Source organism: Mugil cephalus, chromosome 12 (genome assembly GCF_022458985.1).
Source record: "Mugil cephalus isolate CIBA_MC_2020 chromosome 12, CIBA_Mcephalus_1.1, whole genome shotgun sequence".
In the NCBI taxonomy this organism is placed as follows: domain Eukaryota; kingdom Metazoa; phylum Chordata; class Actinopteri; order Mugiliformes; family Mugilidae; genus Mugil; species Mugil cephalus.
In genome coordinates, this window is record NC_061781.1 from 3,716,719 (window position 1) to 3,734,055 (window position 17,337).

Genomic DNA, 17,337 nt, shown 5'->3' on the forward strand with positions numbered 1-17,337 from the left:
ACAGTCGTTGTCTCACTGGTGTTCCCTGCTTGTTCTTAACTGCTGTTGAAATTCCAGTCTTCTATATAGTGAGATTCCCGTTCACACACCACTTCAGCCCTTGTAGAAACCAGTGTTACCTGCAGTCTCCTTCTGAGTTCACCATTATCTCAGTGCGCACACTGCTTCAGGACTTCTGCTGCAGCTGTTGCAGCAGCTCCCTCCCTGCCAGCTGGCGTAAGGAGTTGACACGTTGTCTCCCATATCTTCTTTCAGTCAGGTGAGCCTCGCCTCTCTGGTGATGATCATGGAATAAGGTCTAAAAATAGAACTGATCTATACCGAGGAATGTCTCCCGTGGCTGCACTGTGCTGCGAGGCCGGATTGACGATCCACACACTGTAAATACCAGGGGGTAGCTACCAGAGAGCCATCATACTGTAGTTAGTTGGGCTGGTTGTTTCTTTTTATACAAAACGTCAAACTGCTCAGCTGTAGCACCACGTATTTGCCTGTGATGAAGCCTTCGCTCCCATTCTGGTTGCTGGCCGACATTTATAGAATAATTTATGACAGACGTCATAGAGGAGCACACAACAGCTGATTGTGTAACACCAGCCCCTAACATGACCAATCCTTAGGTCACCTTAATCCTCCAGGGGCAAAGCAGTTTATGCTCCTGTAGCGTCTTTTGGAAAGTTGAAACCCAGTACTGCTTCTCCCTCCCTGTTTTTATGGTAAGATGTTTTCATTTTGTGGTCACCAATCACACTGTGGTCAACCCATAGAAGCATAAAATGTAAAGATGCCTGCTTCACTATTTACGGTTAGTCCCAACCTAAATATTGAAAGTATATCAGAAAGAGCTGACCCTGCTCGTATGTCACATTGGTGTGACTGCACCAATGATGGTGTGACGTCCTAACTACAAAACTTTGAAGCTACCAGCTGCTGTTGGGATATTTAAAGAACTCCAGGTTTAGAATTTAAATGCAGTACCCTGCAGTCGAGATATTTAAGTTTTAGAATTAGTTTGACAAGTGAAAAATAATGATAATGACGACTGTTGTACCCAGTGATAGTTAGGATATAGGATAAGTGGTGAGAGATAATGGATGAATATGCAATTAATCTGGTTCATGGACCACCATTACAATATGACCAATAAGACCCATGGTTATCTGGAGACCACTTAACTACTTTGGTTGAGTTCAGCAGAGCCTCCACTGAGCCACTGATCCTTCTTATGTCTCTTACTTTACACAGGAGTGATAGTTCAAGATTCAACTTGAGATTTCGATATTCAAGATTGACTGTGTACGTCTACTGTCCACACAGTCGTCTGCAGTCCGGACCACATACAGTAGCTACTTTGGCATATGAATAATGCTTCAATCATAAAATGTACATCCATCTTGCAAAATTTATATCGCATATGCCCAAACTACAACACATTTAGCTAGGATAGAATAAAATATTTGTGCTTAGACCTGTATATACATAAATAAAAATTTGACCCTTCAAATACATTCATATCACTTTCAGATTAGATCCTTAAGACATGGCTGAGTTCTTAAACACGCTGTCTGTCCGCCGTCGCTCACTGTGGGTCCAGTTTGGAGGCTTCGAGCCCAGCATCTGTCTGACAATCCTGTCCGCCCATAGCTGCCTCCTTGCCCTTGGCTGCGTTCTCAATCTGAGCCCGGTTCTGTTTCTCCCTCTCCAGCGCTTTCTCCATCTCAGTGTAGTAGTCGAGAGCTTTCCGAACTGGATCGATGATGTGTTGCTGGAGAATTAGTGGAGCGTGAATAAAACTCCACCCCAAGTGGTTAAATGTCTACTCAACATGCAAAATTTGAAAGAAATTTATTTTCTCCGTGTTAGTGATGGGATTACCTCCAGGCAGGGGAAAAGGTTGGCGAGTTCAATGAACAGGGGCAGAAGGACAAATCTGATGAAGCCTGTTTGAGATGAAGGTTTGGTTACTTTATCCCGGTCCATGAAAGGGGTGACAGGAAGGCCCTCCAGCTTTTCCACATCACTCTGATGAGAGAACGACACCACAAATAAAAATCAACTGCAGCTACACCTCAAGACAGCGCCATCCACTGTCAAGTTAGCCTGATTTCATTCAGCCTTTCTTGGTGGAGTTTTCATGTTCTCCCTGTGTCTGCGTGGGTTCTCTGCAGCTTACTCCCACCGTCCAAAGACATGCTTGTTGGGTTAACTGGTGATTCTGAATTGTAGGTGTGAGTGTGAATGACAAGTATAAGATCAGTCCACTGTAACTGCACAGAGTCAATACCTGGTTGTAGAACTCTTGCAGAAGACAGTCCAGCCAGGGCTCAGCCACCTCCATGGGCCGAGCCTCGTTGGATATGTCGCTCACTTTGATCAAGATCATCATAAGCTGGGCAAACAAGAGCAGTAAAGAAAAGAAATCTGATCCCATCAAGCACTGGTGAAAATATAATCATTAATTATCATGTCATAATTGTGTTTTCATTAGAATCAAACCACTATAACTGTCATGACGTTGAGTTTTGTTTGCTCAGCTTTCTTTGTTTCCTATTTTTTGAAAGTTTCTGGGTGTTTCGTTTCTTTTTGCTTTAGTCTCCGTGATCCTTCCCGCCCTTTGATTATTTTGGTTCATTTCTCCTTGTGTGTTCCACCCATATACAGTCAATGATTCCCCCCTCATGTGCATGTAAGATATGGTTGTATCTTTGTCTTTGTCCTTGAGTTGTCTGCTGCGTTCATGAACCCTTGTGTTTCAGTTCAGTTCCTCTTGGTTCCTGGTTTCCTGAGTTTGGTCTTGCTTTTGTTTTGTTTTTTTGAATCCCCTGCCTATTGGAAATTATTCTTTAAATCAAACCGTGTTATCTTATCGTGAACTTAGCCTTTGAATCAGCCAAGTTGTGGTCTCTCAAAGAGCCTTTCACTTTTTCTTCTATTTATAGTGGCCAGTATTCACAGATCAGGTATAACATTATGACCACAATAATACCCTAATATTGTGTGGGCCTGTACACTGAATTGTCACAAGATGGTCAATGTTACTTCACCTGTCAGTAGTCTTAATGTTGCGGCTGATTGGTGTAGGTTCTCCAACAATGAAGGTTCTAGATGATCCTAAATCCAACACTGGACCTTTGAGACCTGTTATTACTCTGTGGAGTTGCATATTGGGACTACAACCTTTGCAGTCGTGGTGCAAGATTACGCCTCAACTAAATGTACTGATATGGTAGTTGTCTTGGAGAAGATCAGAAGGAATGGTGAAAGATACAGAGGGACATGTCACCAGTTAAACCAGTTATTCAACAAGTTTGACTCACTGACACAGGCCAAGCCTCACTCGTCCTACTTTAATGTTCCCATTCGTGCCTCAGCCACCATGTCTGCTTCTACTCTCGATGGTGCCACACAATAAAACAAAGAAGTCCTTGGATGACGCCTCCACAGTGCAATTATCACAAATGATGAGGAGGAGGAGTACAGACTGATAGGGTTCACGGCAGCTTTGTGGCGTGGATGGAAAGGGACAGTTTGAAGGAAAAGCATACGAGGTCACCTGTAAGTCATCATGTACAACCCCTCTCATCTTCCCTTTGTCAAGCTGTGGCTGCTCAGGAGCACATTAAGCCACATCCAGTCATACTATCACACTACACAAAAAATTAAATCCCACATCAAATTAACTGAATGAATAATACAAATAAACAAAATTTCTTCAAATAAACACACTAAGACTTGTATGTGTTCCTAGTTTGGGACTTATATGTTTTTTAAAAGAAGATGAGTATATCTCATCTTGTCTGAATTCCTGACAGTGACGTACGACGTCGAACACGTGAAGTCAAAGCTACATTACGCCCTCTGCTGTTTAAAAAGTGCATCGCGATTCATTTTTCAATTCAGCTGATTTGACATCACATCCTTAGTTACGATGCCAGAATATTTTAAAAGGCTCTCATTACTAATGAACAAACATCACTTACGCTGCTTTTTGGTCATGTGTAACAGGTGTATGTTAATTTTGTTCTGAATGAATGAGGCAAAAACTCTGCCAACGTAGGAACAACCCTATTGGATATAGATGGTCTTTAATGCAACTCAGGACGCATTGCTTTCACCACCACCACCCAGACTACCTCCAAATGTGGTCACAGATCAGATCTCTCAAATGAGATCTTAATGCAACCTGGGGGTGTTAACTCCTGTCTTTTATGTGATTGTATTGCCCACATCGGATCTTAATGCAAGGTCTCAACAGTCCCTAAGAGTCAAAATAATTATTGAATTGAATTGCTTTATATCATAATAATATCCTCATACTCCTCTGAAATGCACCATAGAGCTGTCTGGTAATCACACTGAGCGCAGTGCGTTTTTTTGTTTGTCTTACCACATCTCTGTGGTCTTTGTTGGTGAAGTCAAAGGCGGGCAGGATGGACTTGAACTTGTTGAGAATCTCATTGTGCCTTGTCATGTCAGTGGCCAGAATACATCTGCAATCAGAGCAGTAAATAAAGCACATACAGTGTACTGTGATTAAACGAACGGAGGAAATGTGAATAATGAGATAATGAGGAGGAGGGTCTCACTTGATGATCCCCTCCCTTATCCGTTTGTACTGATCCATGGTCAGATTTCTGAAGATGTTGTTCTCTGTCTACAAAAAAACAAAACAAAACTGCCCGGTCACTGTGGCTCTGTCTCGTGGCAAAGATGTGGTTCTGAATTAAATCTTTGAATTAAAATGTTTTGTGACAGGTTGGACATTTTAGAGAGCATTTAAAACAGCAGGGGTTTCTTACCTTCTCCAGAATCTCAAAAGCTACAGCACAGTGGTGATTCTCCAGCGGAGAGATGTCATTGTAGCGAAGAGCAAGTTCAGTTCGTGCATTTATCTGAAGATGGTCAGAAAACGTTTAGATTTTCTGATTAAATCAAATATAAATGTCAAAGGTATAGTTACATTACTTAAGAGTTATTTGAATTAGGATGTATAATAAGGTACTGGAATAATTAATTTTAAAGTTAGACATTAAAGAGCATGATGCAGCAGAACAAAACCAAGCATAATCCCTGAGACACCAAGAAATCAGACAACAGATATATCTTCACTTGATTATTTAACGATTACATTATTTCAGCAGTTGAGTGATAGCGCTGTACAAATATGGTGTCCCCCAACTAAATCCCTAAAGACACCAAGAAATCAGACAACTACCTTGGTGTTACTTATATGTCTTCACTTGATTATTAAAACATGAGATGATTTAAATGATTTAAATTACTGCTGTCAGACAACTAAAATGTTTATTCAGATTAATCACAGGGTTGTTGTAGACTGATCGATTAATCACGATTAAATATCATTCATTTTTAATCTATTTTAATCGCGTTTCATTTTGCATGAGCAAACAGACTTGAAAAAAGGAGGGAATGTATATGCACTTAACGTGTTTATTAAACACCTTCAGCAGTTTCAACAACAACTTTCTGTCTCTTTTTTCTTGTTTTGTCTTTTTTTTTGTTCCTCCTCTTGCAGCAGCTACTAAGACAAACTAACTTGTTGACACTGACCGCTCCTTATTTACAATGTTGCTTTAACTAGAACATTCTCTCACACAATGGCTGCAGGAGTGGAGAGATATTGCCAGCTTGTCTTAGTTTGTCTTGGTATTTTAAGCTGCAACTGCTTCAGTGAAAAGAAAACTCCTCCCTGTAGAGTGTGCATAATACTTTATGTCGGTTGACAGTTCCGTTTTGTTTTGTACTCAAATTTCCTATGGAGAGGGCCAATGGTGTTTAGCATTTTCCATTTTTATCGGTTCTGGTTTAATTAGATTAATCATGATGATGGATTAATCCACATTCATTTTGACAGCCCTAATTTAAATGATTATTTAATGAGCGATAGCTCTATACAAATATGCTACCGTGTTTCCTAAAATTACAGTATCTACCAAAGTTGCATTCTGACCAGAGCCGTCTACTGAAGCTCTAGGAGGCAACTTGTGCACCTGATAGGCGTTGTTGTATCCTGTGTGGTCGAGGTCGTGGCAGACGGCAGAAGTTAACATGATGAGCAGGTCGATGCTGTCCATCTTACTCCTCAGGTCAGTCAGCCAGATCAAACCATACATCTGTTCATACACGAGGAAAAACAAAAACACTAAAGCCTGTAAGTGGAGCTGGAGTAGGAGAACGACCCATTTGCAGTCTAGTCTGAGAAGCTCATAGTTGCTTTTAGTCAGTGAAAATAAGAGATAAGCATTTACCAGATATCATTTTATGAAACTTTTATGTCAGTGCTCAATCTCAGCTTTAAATCTGGTCAGGTTTCAGCCGACTTGTCCAGTTCTCTAGCTGCTGAATGCTACAGTCACTCACTAGTTGCTGTATGGTATTGATTGCTATATCTAGCACTCACAATGCAGAGAGTAGTGAGTGAAAAACAACTGGTGTAAAAATGTTTAACAGCAACCAATTTACAAATTACACACAAGCCATAAACCTATAGATTAATAGACCTTTAAGAACAGAAGAAAAGACTGATACTGAAGTACACTTAGCAAATGGTTAGAGTAGTGCACATTTGGAATAGATAGATAGGTACCTACTACCTGACTTTCAACTGTCCAATGACTTGAGGCACCTCTTACCACTCTCTATGTCCTTTTCCAATTACCAGTAAGTGGGTGGTGTAATTGCCCAATTTCATGATTGGAAACACAACTGATTTGTTCTGACCAAAACTGACTCTGACAGAAACACTCACCATCTGGGTAACACAGAAGCAGTGTTTGAAGTTGTGGAAAGGGATGTTGTTGTATCTTCGGTACACTTCAAATAGGAATTGTTGCAGTACTTCAGACTCAATGTTAAAGGCTGCTGTGAAGTCCAGATCTGTGTACATGACCTGCAGGAGCACCATGATCTCTGCGTCCTCCCACTGCCTGCACAGACATACAACACCATGGAGGGGAGGAAGAGGAGGAGTAGGGAGATGAGTGTTTCACTTTGTCCATTACATTCTAGCATGCTGCATTAAAGAAAGACATACGAGCTGCTTGTAAAGGCAACTGGACTTGTAGAGTTTTGAGAATACGTTTCACAACTCTTCTGAGTAGTTTCTTCAGTACTGAGGGACTGGTGGGAACGTGAGGTTTAAATAGGAAACCATGGGTAAAAAGCAATCAGAAACTTGTGTGAATGGGGTGGGAAAAAAACACATAAAACATTATAATGTTAACACATGTTTTTAATTATTAAGTTCTGAGTTCTGAATTTTCAATATATCATGATAGAATCAGAGTTGAAAAAAATCCATTTTCATGCATTTAGGCAAGATATAAATAGAGGGTATGCATGTGACGTCACAGCAAGCAGAAGTCTCCGTGGTGACAGCCACTGAGTGGCAAATAGCGACAGTTGAGCATAGAGATTAGCCGCATTAGTTTCAATCATAGACTTTAATATTGTTTAAATTGTAAAACTAAATAAACAAAATGGGGGAAGAGCTGTTGTGCAATTGACTGCATCAACAAATTTGAAAAGCAGTCAGAGATATATTTTTGCAGACTCCCAAAAGCCAAGGAAAAGAGAAGTAAATGGATCGGTGCATTAAGAAACGACTGGAATCCACGGACAGAAACCTGGTGTTGTGGTTCACATCTTGTGTCAGGTAACATGAATTCATGATGTATTTCCATACCTTACGTTACTTCTTGAGTTAGGTTCCGGAGTGAATAATAATAATCATCATATTAAAAATAGCGTGATCTTAAAGTGATCTTATGGTATTTTCAGTCAACCCCACATAGATCACACTGCTGCTTGATCCCCAAGTGAAAATAGTCCCAAAAAAATACTTTGTTTGCACGATGAACACTAACTTCCATATGGAGACAAAAAAGAAACAGACTAACATGTAGTTGTCGTAGTTGGTTTTGGTATTTTCATGGAATTTGTTGAGAATAACATGAATGTAGAATAATACTTAACATATCCTGCTGCCAACATTGCAGAAGTACAATAAAAAAAAATCATATCAACCTTTCTTTCAACACAATACCTTAGTGTACTGTGATTATAATGCCTCAGCTACGGTGCTTGGTCTGTAGTGTATGTACAACCTGATGTCTATCCGCCTCCGTCATTGTGGGTTTGCTTTAAAAGCTTTTGGACAAATGAAATGGTAGCCAGCCTTAGTGAATGCAGTCTTGCCAATGAAGCTCACTTCAAACATGGCGTGTTGATTAAACCTTTCATGAAGACCTTCTTTCAATTTGCAAGCCCTCTGCAGGCCTATTCATATTGAGATGAGTGTGTTGATAGAAGAAAAGGGCGAGGGCTCCTATCCTCTTCAGAAATGCATCAGAAGTGCTTGTTGGGCACGACTGTCATTAGCTGACCGTCTGCTTCACTGTCTGCACGCAGAGGAAACAGGTGCACTTGTTTGTGTGTGATCACACGGGCGCAAAGACACCGCCGAACGCCGGTCCTACAGGTGACATTAAAGCCGTAAGATTCCCACTTTTCAAATGCTAACTTACCAGTTATCAAAGGTCGGGGTCTTCAAGTACTGCCGCACCTCCTCTGATACCTCCAGAGAGCTGCAAAGGTGAAAACATAAGCAGCAAGAATAGGTTAATACTCAAACATACGCACGTGAAGGCATACTAGTTCTTTTGTGTCAGTGGCCTTTGCATGAGCGTGAGCATACCTCATTTGCAGGAACTTTTCCCGTACGTGTTCACACTCCTCCCTGGTTTTATGAAGGGTTCTTTTGTGGTAGAATGGAGAGGGCTTGTGAGTTCCCTCTGAAAGATCTTTGAACAACCCCAGCCAGCTTAGATGCTCCACACTCTGAAACAGGATGGGAATAAATCACAGCACACTTATTAATGAAAATCTGTATCAGTGTGTTGGATTTTTGCCACATCAGTGTATAAATGAAAAGTGGATCAATAAAGTCTAAGTCAAATCAACTGCGTGGCAGGCGGTTCATTCGCACAATAACTCACACTAAGATGTTTCCCTATCACATATATTTGATCCTTTTGTCCATCTGATGAATTCAATGAATTGTTATCTGGTATCCACCCTCCTATTACTTTCAATTTTGTCTCCTCCAACAGGAGATTTCACTATAGGTTCACCAGTTACTTTGGTGCTGGCAGGTAGCATAACTATGGTGTAATATCTACATATCCTGTGACTTGAAACAAAGGGGATGCAAACTGAAATGAGGAAAAACAATAAAATGTTTTTGGCGTCTTTATGTATGTATGGACAGAAGAGTAGTGTCCACATAGTAATTCTTTAGCACCATGGAGTTGAAATAGTTTACGGTGAAATGTCTCTGATTGGTTGTTGGACTATCAAATACCCTGGGCGTTATCAGTCACATACTCTGAGGTGCTATACCTCTAGTTTCTCCCGGAATGAATCCACCTGTTTCTTCATCTCATACACAACTGCAGGAGTCTCACCAACCTCAATCAGGATTTTCTTCTCCAGGCCCTGCAGTCTGGGAGTCACGCAACATGAGATTGGTATTCACTTAGTTATTCATCTATACATACGTTTACACCGACTCATAATCTCAGATGTCAGACTTTACATAACACACTGATGGTAGCATAACTGTGTACACCCATTCACCTCTTTTCCATAGATGAGAGATCAAATCCCAGTGCACCAGCAAGCTCTGCGCCTAAAAGGGCAGGAAAGGGGGGAGGGGGACTGTCAACGGTTTTCAGATGAACTCAAGCACTGTGATTCCCATGTTGCTACATGAAGGATACCTAACGGCTCACTGTTGCAGTCGGAGGCCACCACCTCCAGCTTGTAGCAAGATTTGGGACTGTTTGGCTCCAGACTCGGGGAGATGTTGATGATGTTGCCTTTGGGGTTGTACAGTTTCAGTATGTCATGGGGTCCTGCCTCAGCTGCAGAGCGGAACAGATCTGGGAAGAACAGCTGGATGGTGAGGTAGTTTTTTTTTTTTTTTTTGATTGTACTTTAAACTTTATTCACTTTATTCACACTTAAATTCAAGGGTCTCTCTCCCATAGACTTTATAAAAATGGTTGGCAGAAAAGCTCCTCTAAAGTGAAGCCAAAGCAAGTGGAGGTCCCCCTGGTGACTGGCTGCAGTATAGGTCTTAAGCTCCACCTCCTCCAGTTAGTGGATGAGACTTGGGACAAACCAAAAAACTAAAATACAAATCAAAGATTTATTCATTTTTTGGTTGATTTCATGGCTCCAATCTCGGCCTGAACTGCGCAGACTTGGACTCCAAACGTCACTTTTTGTTTTAGAGTCCATACATGGTTACATATATTCAGTAGTATATGGATGCATGTCTGTGTACAACCTTAACAACCTGCTTAAATAAACCACATATGTGGCATTACTGTATGCATTTATAATATAATATAATATAATATAATATAATATAATATAATATAATATACATTTATTCATTTTTTTCACACAAATACACAACATATACCGTGGCTTCAGTTTCTCAACATTTCTCTTGTAAACACTGTAGCAGACTGTAGCAGAACTGTAGCAGAGAAGCAGTGGGAAGGTGTGGGTTTGCAAAATCCACACTACGTGGGAGCTCATCAGTCCATTAATCCTCAGGAAAATGATGGCAGTCTAGTAGAACCTATGTTATAAGGTCACGTTGGCACTGAGCGAGTTGTCTGAACCATTGTGCCATTGGCAACTGCATGTGTGTGTGCTTGTGGGAGCAAATGAGTATATGTTTCACACGTTTTGAGTACCAATAGGTAGAATTACAAAACCATCAGTGAAATACAATGAATGCATATAGTAATAATGATTTAATTATATACATAAATCACCTAAGATGCCATTTTACTAGCATAAGTGTGTTTTCCTTACATGGTTTTACTAAATGAACACCAGCACAGGGGTGTTAATGGAATATTTACTGAGGAAAACAACTTGCATGCACTGCAGTTTTGTCGTGTAGCTTATTACAACACTTTAGTAAGCAATTATTTAACAGTTCACCACAACTTGGAACAAGGCAGATAATAAGAACGTGAGGTCAGCGTCAGCAGACAAAGCTTTCAAATGTGGTGACAAGTGAGGAGCTGTCAGGTGCAGCTGTATTGCTGCCTATAGCTCGGACTGCCCCCACAACACTGTTCGCTGTTCTGCTTGTGTGGTGAGCTATTTCTATGTTTCCATCCATGTGTTTAACCTTCTTACTTTACGGTCTGGTTTATATATAAACATAAAAACTCCATCAGGATATCACCTGACCTTTGTCTAAGCAACATTAACAAATCCCAATGTTGACAATGTTAACAGGAGTAAGTAGTTGGAGAAATGTAGCAAATGATAAAAATAAGTATCTGTAACTTTATTAGAGAATGTGACATAACCTGATATGTGACTGCATATGTGGAATTATGTGAGGAAAAAGACACGCTACAAAATAAGTCAATACATTAAAGAATTAAAGACAAATAAGTGATCAGGTCCTACCTTTGACGTCCTGAGCAGGACAGTCGACTGGGAACTCAGCCTGCTCTGGTCTCCCATTCACTGTGAAGTAGATGATTTTTGTTTCCATGTCATGAATTTAGCCCCACGGTTGTTGCTGTGTGCGCCGCTGATCTGGATCTGATGTCTGTCTCCCCTCATTATTTTACTGATGAACACTCCACCCCCTTGTTTTCAGCTCTCCACCTCCTCTCCTGCTCTCCTCCTTCCCCGTTCTTCATTTGAACAGAAACATCTGTCCAAACTGAAAGCAGAATTCATTCTCCATTCATTCTTTTATTTAATGTGTGTGTATGTATGATAGAGTTCTGAAGAACTATAAAATAAATCAAAAGCATATACTGCTATTGTATGTAAGGATAGTAAGATCAAATTTACTAATTTCATTGATCCGTAAGATAAATTCAGTCAACAAGTTGATAGTACAGTAGAACCAGCAATGACCACAGTCCAGTTGGTTTCTCACAGGAAGGCGTTGTAGAGTCTTATGACCTGAGAGATAAACTAGCTCCTCATAATGTCCATGGAGCAGGACAGACAGCCTGTCACTGAACGCACTTCTCTGTCTGACTAGGCTGTTGCATCTGCCACCGATGTCAGGGACTCCAGTTCTGCCCCTAGATCACGCCTTCTTCTTCTAATTGTTGTGAAATAATTTAATATAGAGAATCTTTAGAGGGCCATGACAATAACATACACGTTAACTGGCGATAAACCAGTCATAACCACTGTGGCGAGCATTCCGGCCGTGTTAAGGCTTGACCTACTCCTCCGCGCCTGCAGGTGGCGCCGTGCAGAGCAGACCACTGTGAATAACACTTCCCTCCCGGACTGTCGTTGGCTCGGCACCACACGTGCATCCGGAGAGCAGCTAGCCAACGTGCGTGGCTTGCGGAGGCTCTGTCTACAAGCTTGTTTTTAATCTTCCAATTTATGCGAAATGACCGAAAGTAAAGGAGACGCGGCTATCGAGCCGGGCAAGGAGCTGCTGGCTCTGAACCCAGCGCAGGAGTCCGAGTTCAAGAAGAAGGTGCGGGAGGTGAAAAAGAAGAAGAAATCCGGCAAGGTGGGTCGATGGGAAATTGTGGCCCTGACAGAAACACGTAAAGTTCTTACTCGAGTTGAGCCTTTTCTCCAGGTTGATTTCCACGTTAAACATTCTTTATTCCTTTTCCGGGGGCATATCTGTTTTTGTGAGGTCGTGTTAAAAATACGCCATGCCCCCTGTTAACGGCCTGACCATGTGCTTTTCTTGTTTCTATAGTTCACAGTGGCCGAAAGAAGGTCTTCTTCCAATACTTGACATTTAATTAAAATGGCACACAGAATACTTAACATCATCTGTTTTAAATTGGACCAAAGAAAGAGAGAGACGATCGCTCCTACGCACATGGCTGTCTTTGACTGTGTCTAATCTTAAATATCGTTTCCATACAATTATGTTACAGTCTAACTAACTAGTGCCCTAGCGGTCCCAGAAATAAAATTTCTTTTGTTTGCACACACAGAAAATTTTAAAATATATTAAATGCGACTATATTACAGCATAGAAACACGTTATAGTATGTAATGTGGTTCAAAATAGAAAAACGTATACAGTGAACCCTCGCTATAACACGGTTCACTTTTCACGGTCTCGCTGCTTCACGGATTTGCATCATGCATTGTGTTCTGCGTTCTGATTGGCTAAACAGTCTCTCCGCGTCTTTTCTACCTGTGTGTCAATAACGTTATGGTTTAATATGTACACGTACGTAAAACCGCTTGCCAAAATGAAGTTTGCTAATTCTCTTGCAATTTCAAGTTTCTCTAAAACCCATAATGTCGACAAAACGTTCTGCACCGACAAAGGCACTTGCGGTCGGGCCCAAAAGGCAGAGGAAGATGCTAACTATCGCAGAAAAAGTTAAACTTCTGGACATGCTAAAGGAAGGTAGAAGCTATGCGGCTGTAGGTCGCCATTACGGAATTAATGAATCTTCCGTTCGTTCCATAAAGAAGGAGGAAAATAACATAAGGACGACAGCAGCAATAAGTTTTAATAAGGATGCAAAAAGGGTTGCAACTGTCCGCCACAAGACCGTGGTAAGGATGGAGTCTGGTTTAGCTTTGTGGATTAATGACTGCAGAAAAAAAACCATCACGCTGGATACGAATGTACGTACAGTACAGTAGTTATTTGTAAAAAAACAAAACAAAACAAAAAAAAACAACAACAACAAACGTTTGTACAGTACTTTTATTTGTTAAACAAATGCTTGGGCCTGTAAAAAGGTTTTGTTCCTTGCTTTCAATGTTTTATGGAGTATTTCATTGTATAATAACTGTAAAAAAATAAAGGTTTCTACTTCACGGATTTCGCCTATCGCGGGTTCTTTTTGGAACGTAACCCCCGCGATAAACGAGGGTTCACTGTGTCACTTTATTAACCCCAAACTGGGAAAAAAAATGTGCAGTAACAATAAGTTAGAATAAGAAAGTTGTCCTGTGGCTGCCTTTGGTAAATGGCCTTTCTTTTCATATAGCGCCTTTCTACCTATTGGTACTTGAAACACTTTCCAGTCATAGACACATCACACAAGCACAGAGCAGTGCCACGCTCTGGGAGTTCAGCGTCTCCCCACTGACCCTGTGGTTGGTAGACGACCTGTTCTAGCTACAGAGCCTTTTGCAGGAGTAGCTCCAATGTGTGTCCAGTCCATGGCAGAGAGGGTGTTCACTGTTGGGCATGTTATCAACAGCATGTATCTTTTTTTTTTTTTTTTTTTTTATATATAATTATTTTATTCATTTTCTTTCTAACAGAGGACTCATTTAACTCCAGGAGTGGTTTATGTCGGCCACCTGCCAGTGGGTCTGTTTGAGCCTCAGCTCAGATCGTACTTCGGACAGTTTGGGAACATCCTGAGGCTGCGCTTGTCCAGGAGCAAGAAGGTGAGCGCGCTGTGACAAACACGCTTGACACATCTGTCGGTGGGATAGTCTGAATCGGCTTTTGCTTCCATGACAATGTAATGCACACTGCAAATAAACCAAGATTAGAGATTCTGGTTTTCTGTTGTGCAACATATTAGTTATTATTATTATTATTATTATTATTATTGTTATTATTAGACTTGGCTTGGACTGAAAATGTTCTCAGGTGTATAACTGTGGTCTGAGTTCAGAAAACTGAGCCTAAAGTATTCTGGTGCATTAAGCTTATCACCTGCTCCATTTAGTGGCAGAATGATAAAACCCATGTTCCAACAGACACATGGTGGAAAGATACTTGTTTATTTGAATGTGTAGTATAAAAGCGTTTGATGGAGTAAACGATGATTATCTTATATTCACCTCATTTTTTTACTTACTTATTCTTGTCATATTCATTTACAGACTGGTGGAAGCAAAGGCTATGCTTTTGTAGAGTTTGACTGCGATGAAGTTGCTAAGATTGTGGCAGAGACTATGAACAATTACCTCATGGGAGAGAGGCTCATCCAATGTAAGTATTGTTTTTTTTCACCAGCACTATGAAAATAATAATACGATCTGAAATACCAGTCGGGCAAGAAAGATTGTTACTGTTACTCGCTCAGTTTTGTTAGACATTTATTTACTTCCGTTTATGCCTCTTTCCATTTCTCAGGTCACGTTATTCCACCAGAGAAGGTGCATGAGAAGATGTTTGTTGGCTCCCACAGGGAATTTAAAAAACCTTCACTTCCTGCCGTGAAACGCTACAACACGAAACACTCGGCAGAGCAGATTGCCAAGATGACAGAGAAGCTCCTGCGCAAAGAGTCCAAGCTCCGCAAACGGCTGGCAGCACGCGGCATCGACTATGACTTCCCAGGATTTGTAAGTGATTTAAAACTGGTGTAGCAACTTAAATTGTGTAATTATGTGGACTAAAATGTAGTCAGTGGGATAATCGGGAAACTGTAAATACTGTATTTAGTTTCTGAATATTTGCCTGGGATTTTACTGTTGTTCACATTAGGGTAAGAATATTGGTCATTATCTTCAAAGTTTGAAAGCGTTAAGTGAACTAGAATATTAGGGCAAACTCTTCTGATCAGAACACTGGGATCTTTAGGTGTGTAATATACTAGAACCAATCTTCTAGCTGTTGTTTCATTACTCTTTTGGCTTTTCCAGGCTTCTCAGGTGCCTCCGAAGAAGAAGTCCTCCGATGCCGCGAATGCATCAACGTGTAGTGATGTAAGGCTGCCACTTATTGTGTTTAGCTTTGGCACAGACTGAAAATGACCCCAGGTCTGTCCATGGTCTGGAGTCAGATTACTGTGCCTATAGTACTGTGGTGCGTTAAGCTTATCGCGTGTGTCTCTCAGTGGCTGCGTGATAAAACCCATGTGCCGACATCAGCTTGAGAAAATGATTAAACCTTTAAACACTACAGATCACTAATGAGATCCCATCTTCCACTTCAGGACACCACTCCAGTCTGCACACCCTCCGTGCTGGAGAGGAGGAAGTCCATGGTCGCCGGTGACGATGACGCAGATGACGAAATCGTCATCAAGATGCCGGCTGTAGAGGTGGATGAAGAATGCTCTGGAGAGGAGGAGAGTGAGAGCGATGAGGACGAGGACGAGGAGGCGGGGGACGACTCAGAAAGTGAGGAAGCAAGTGAAGAGGAGCAGTGAAAATCTTGAGTGTCGTATTTTGGACTTCAGAGACTGACTGGCTGTCAGAGTAAAAATACATACATCAGGATCGTGAACTGTGTCCAGTCTTGATGTATGTGAAATTCACATTACAACCAGAAAGGCGCTCTTATATAAGATACCGCTCTGAGGGTATTATTGTTAGTACCATGGACGGTGCTGACGCAACCATCCCAGTGAGCCGGACTGATGGCAGCATTTGCGTCTAGACGGCTTTTAACAAAAGCCTCTCTCCAAGAGGTTGTTTCCTTTGCCATACTAGGCTTTGAGGGAAAGAAAGATTTGTCAACCTTGTGTTTTGCTTTGTAACAACACTTGTCTAGAAACTTAACTTTAATTTCTACTCTGTAAAGTATGATCTTTAAAAATAAATGTGAGAATGTATTGTTTAGCTGTTATTCCATTACCCGTTTTGTCACTGTAAACAATAATAAAATAAATAATAAAAGGCTAAATGCTTTTCACATGCCAACACAATGTCATGAGATAGCCAGCAGAGCAATCAATGTTATGAGAAGCCTCTTTTCTTTAAACATGAGTCCTTTAAGTTCACATGAAGCTAACATTAAATTATTTGTCTGTTAAAATATACTGCTCTAAGTTTATATTAATCCCACATTAATGGGTAGTAAAATAAAACCACCATCAGTGTTGGTGCCTTTGGGAAAAAAAAGTGTTTGCTATTGATTTCACCTATACCTTGATCTATAATAAAAAGACTGTATAGTTTATTGAGCTCTAGTTATTTTAGGGCTAAGAAGGTAGTCACACGGTCTTTAACTTGCCACTTATTACCTCTATGATAGATTAATGGAGTTGAAGATATGAAAGGTATTTGTAGTGTCTTATGGCCTGAGGAACAAACGGCCTCCTTGTCTAAAGAGTACCTTCAACAACACAACTGTCCTACCCGAATGCCCCACAGAATGCCACAGGAGGTCATTGCTGCCTGTGGCCATCAAATTGGTAATTTGTCCCATTCAGTGTTTCTCTTAGTGCTCTTAACACTTCAGACCCTTTCATATTTTATTTGTAACCATTTTACCTCTGTGATAAAATAAGGTAAGGTTTTGGTCATATATGTAAAGTAAGCCATCAAATCCCTCACACTTTCAATTTCAAT

General features: G+C 40.8%; 2 protein-coding genes and 2 non-coding genes across 4 annotated transcripts; 3 read left to right on the forward strand and 1 right to left on the reverse strand.

Annotated features, from left to right (window-relative positions):
• Positions 1–1,384: 1,384 nt before the first annotated feature.
• On the reverse strand, positions 1,385–11,651 carry si:dkey-219c10.4 (high affinity cGMP-specific 3',5'-cyclic phosphodiesterase 9A). Its single transcript, XM_047601248.1, has 14 exons — positions 11,524–11,651; positions 9,801–9,962; positions 9,658–9,709; positions 9,421–9,523; positions 8,717–8,859; positions 8,547–8,606; positions 6,770–6,947; positions 6,012–6,134; positions 4,800–4,892; positions 4,587–4,654; positions 4,388–4,490; positions 2,285–2,389; positions 1,876–2,022; positions 1,385–1,765 (listed from the first exon to the last, which is right to left on the reverse strand). Exons 1-14 carry the CDS (start codon positions 11,609–11,611, stop codon positions 1,580–1,582), a joined length of 1,611 nt encoding a protein of 536 aa, XP_047457204.1. The 5' UTR covers positions 11,612–11,651; the 3' UTR covers positions 1,385–1,579.
• A 726-nt stretch (positions 11,652–12,377) lies between these two features.
• Positions 12,378–16,716, forward strand: nifk (nucleolar protein interacting with the FHA domain of MKI67). The gene is made up of 6 exons (XM_047601876.1): positions 12,378–12,607; positions 14,347–14,475; positions 14,920–15,028; positions 15,173–15,384; positions 15,685–15,747; positions 15,978–16,716. Exons 1-6 carry the CDS (start codon positions 12,482–12,484, stop codon positions 16,191–16,193), a joined length of 855 nt encoding a protein of 284 aa, XP_047457832.1. The 5' UTR covers positions 12,378–12,481; the 3' UTR covers positions 16,194–16,716.
• LOC125018296 lies at positions 14,663–14,795 on the forward strand. The gene has a single exon (XR_007113929.1). It is a non-coding gene; the product is annotated as a small nucleolar RNA ACA64 (small nucleolar RNA).
• LOC125018295 lies at positions 15,781–15,911 on the forward strand. Its single transcript, XR_007113928.1, has one exon. It is a non-coding gene; the product is annotated as a small nucleolar RNA ACA64 (small nucleolar RNA).
• Positions 16,717–17,337: the final 621 nt, after the last annotated feature.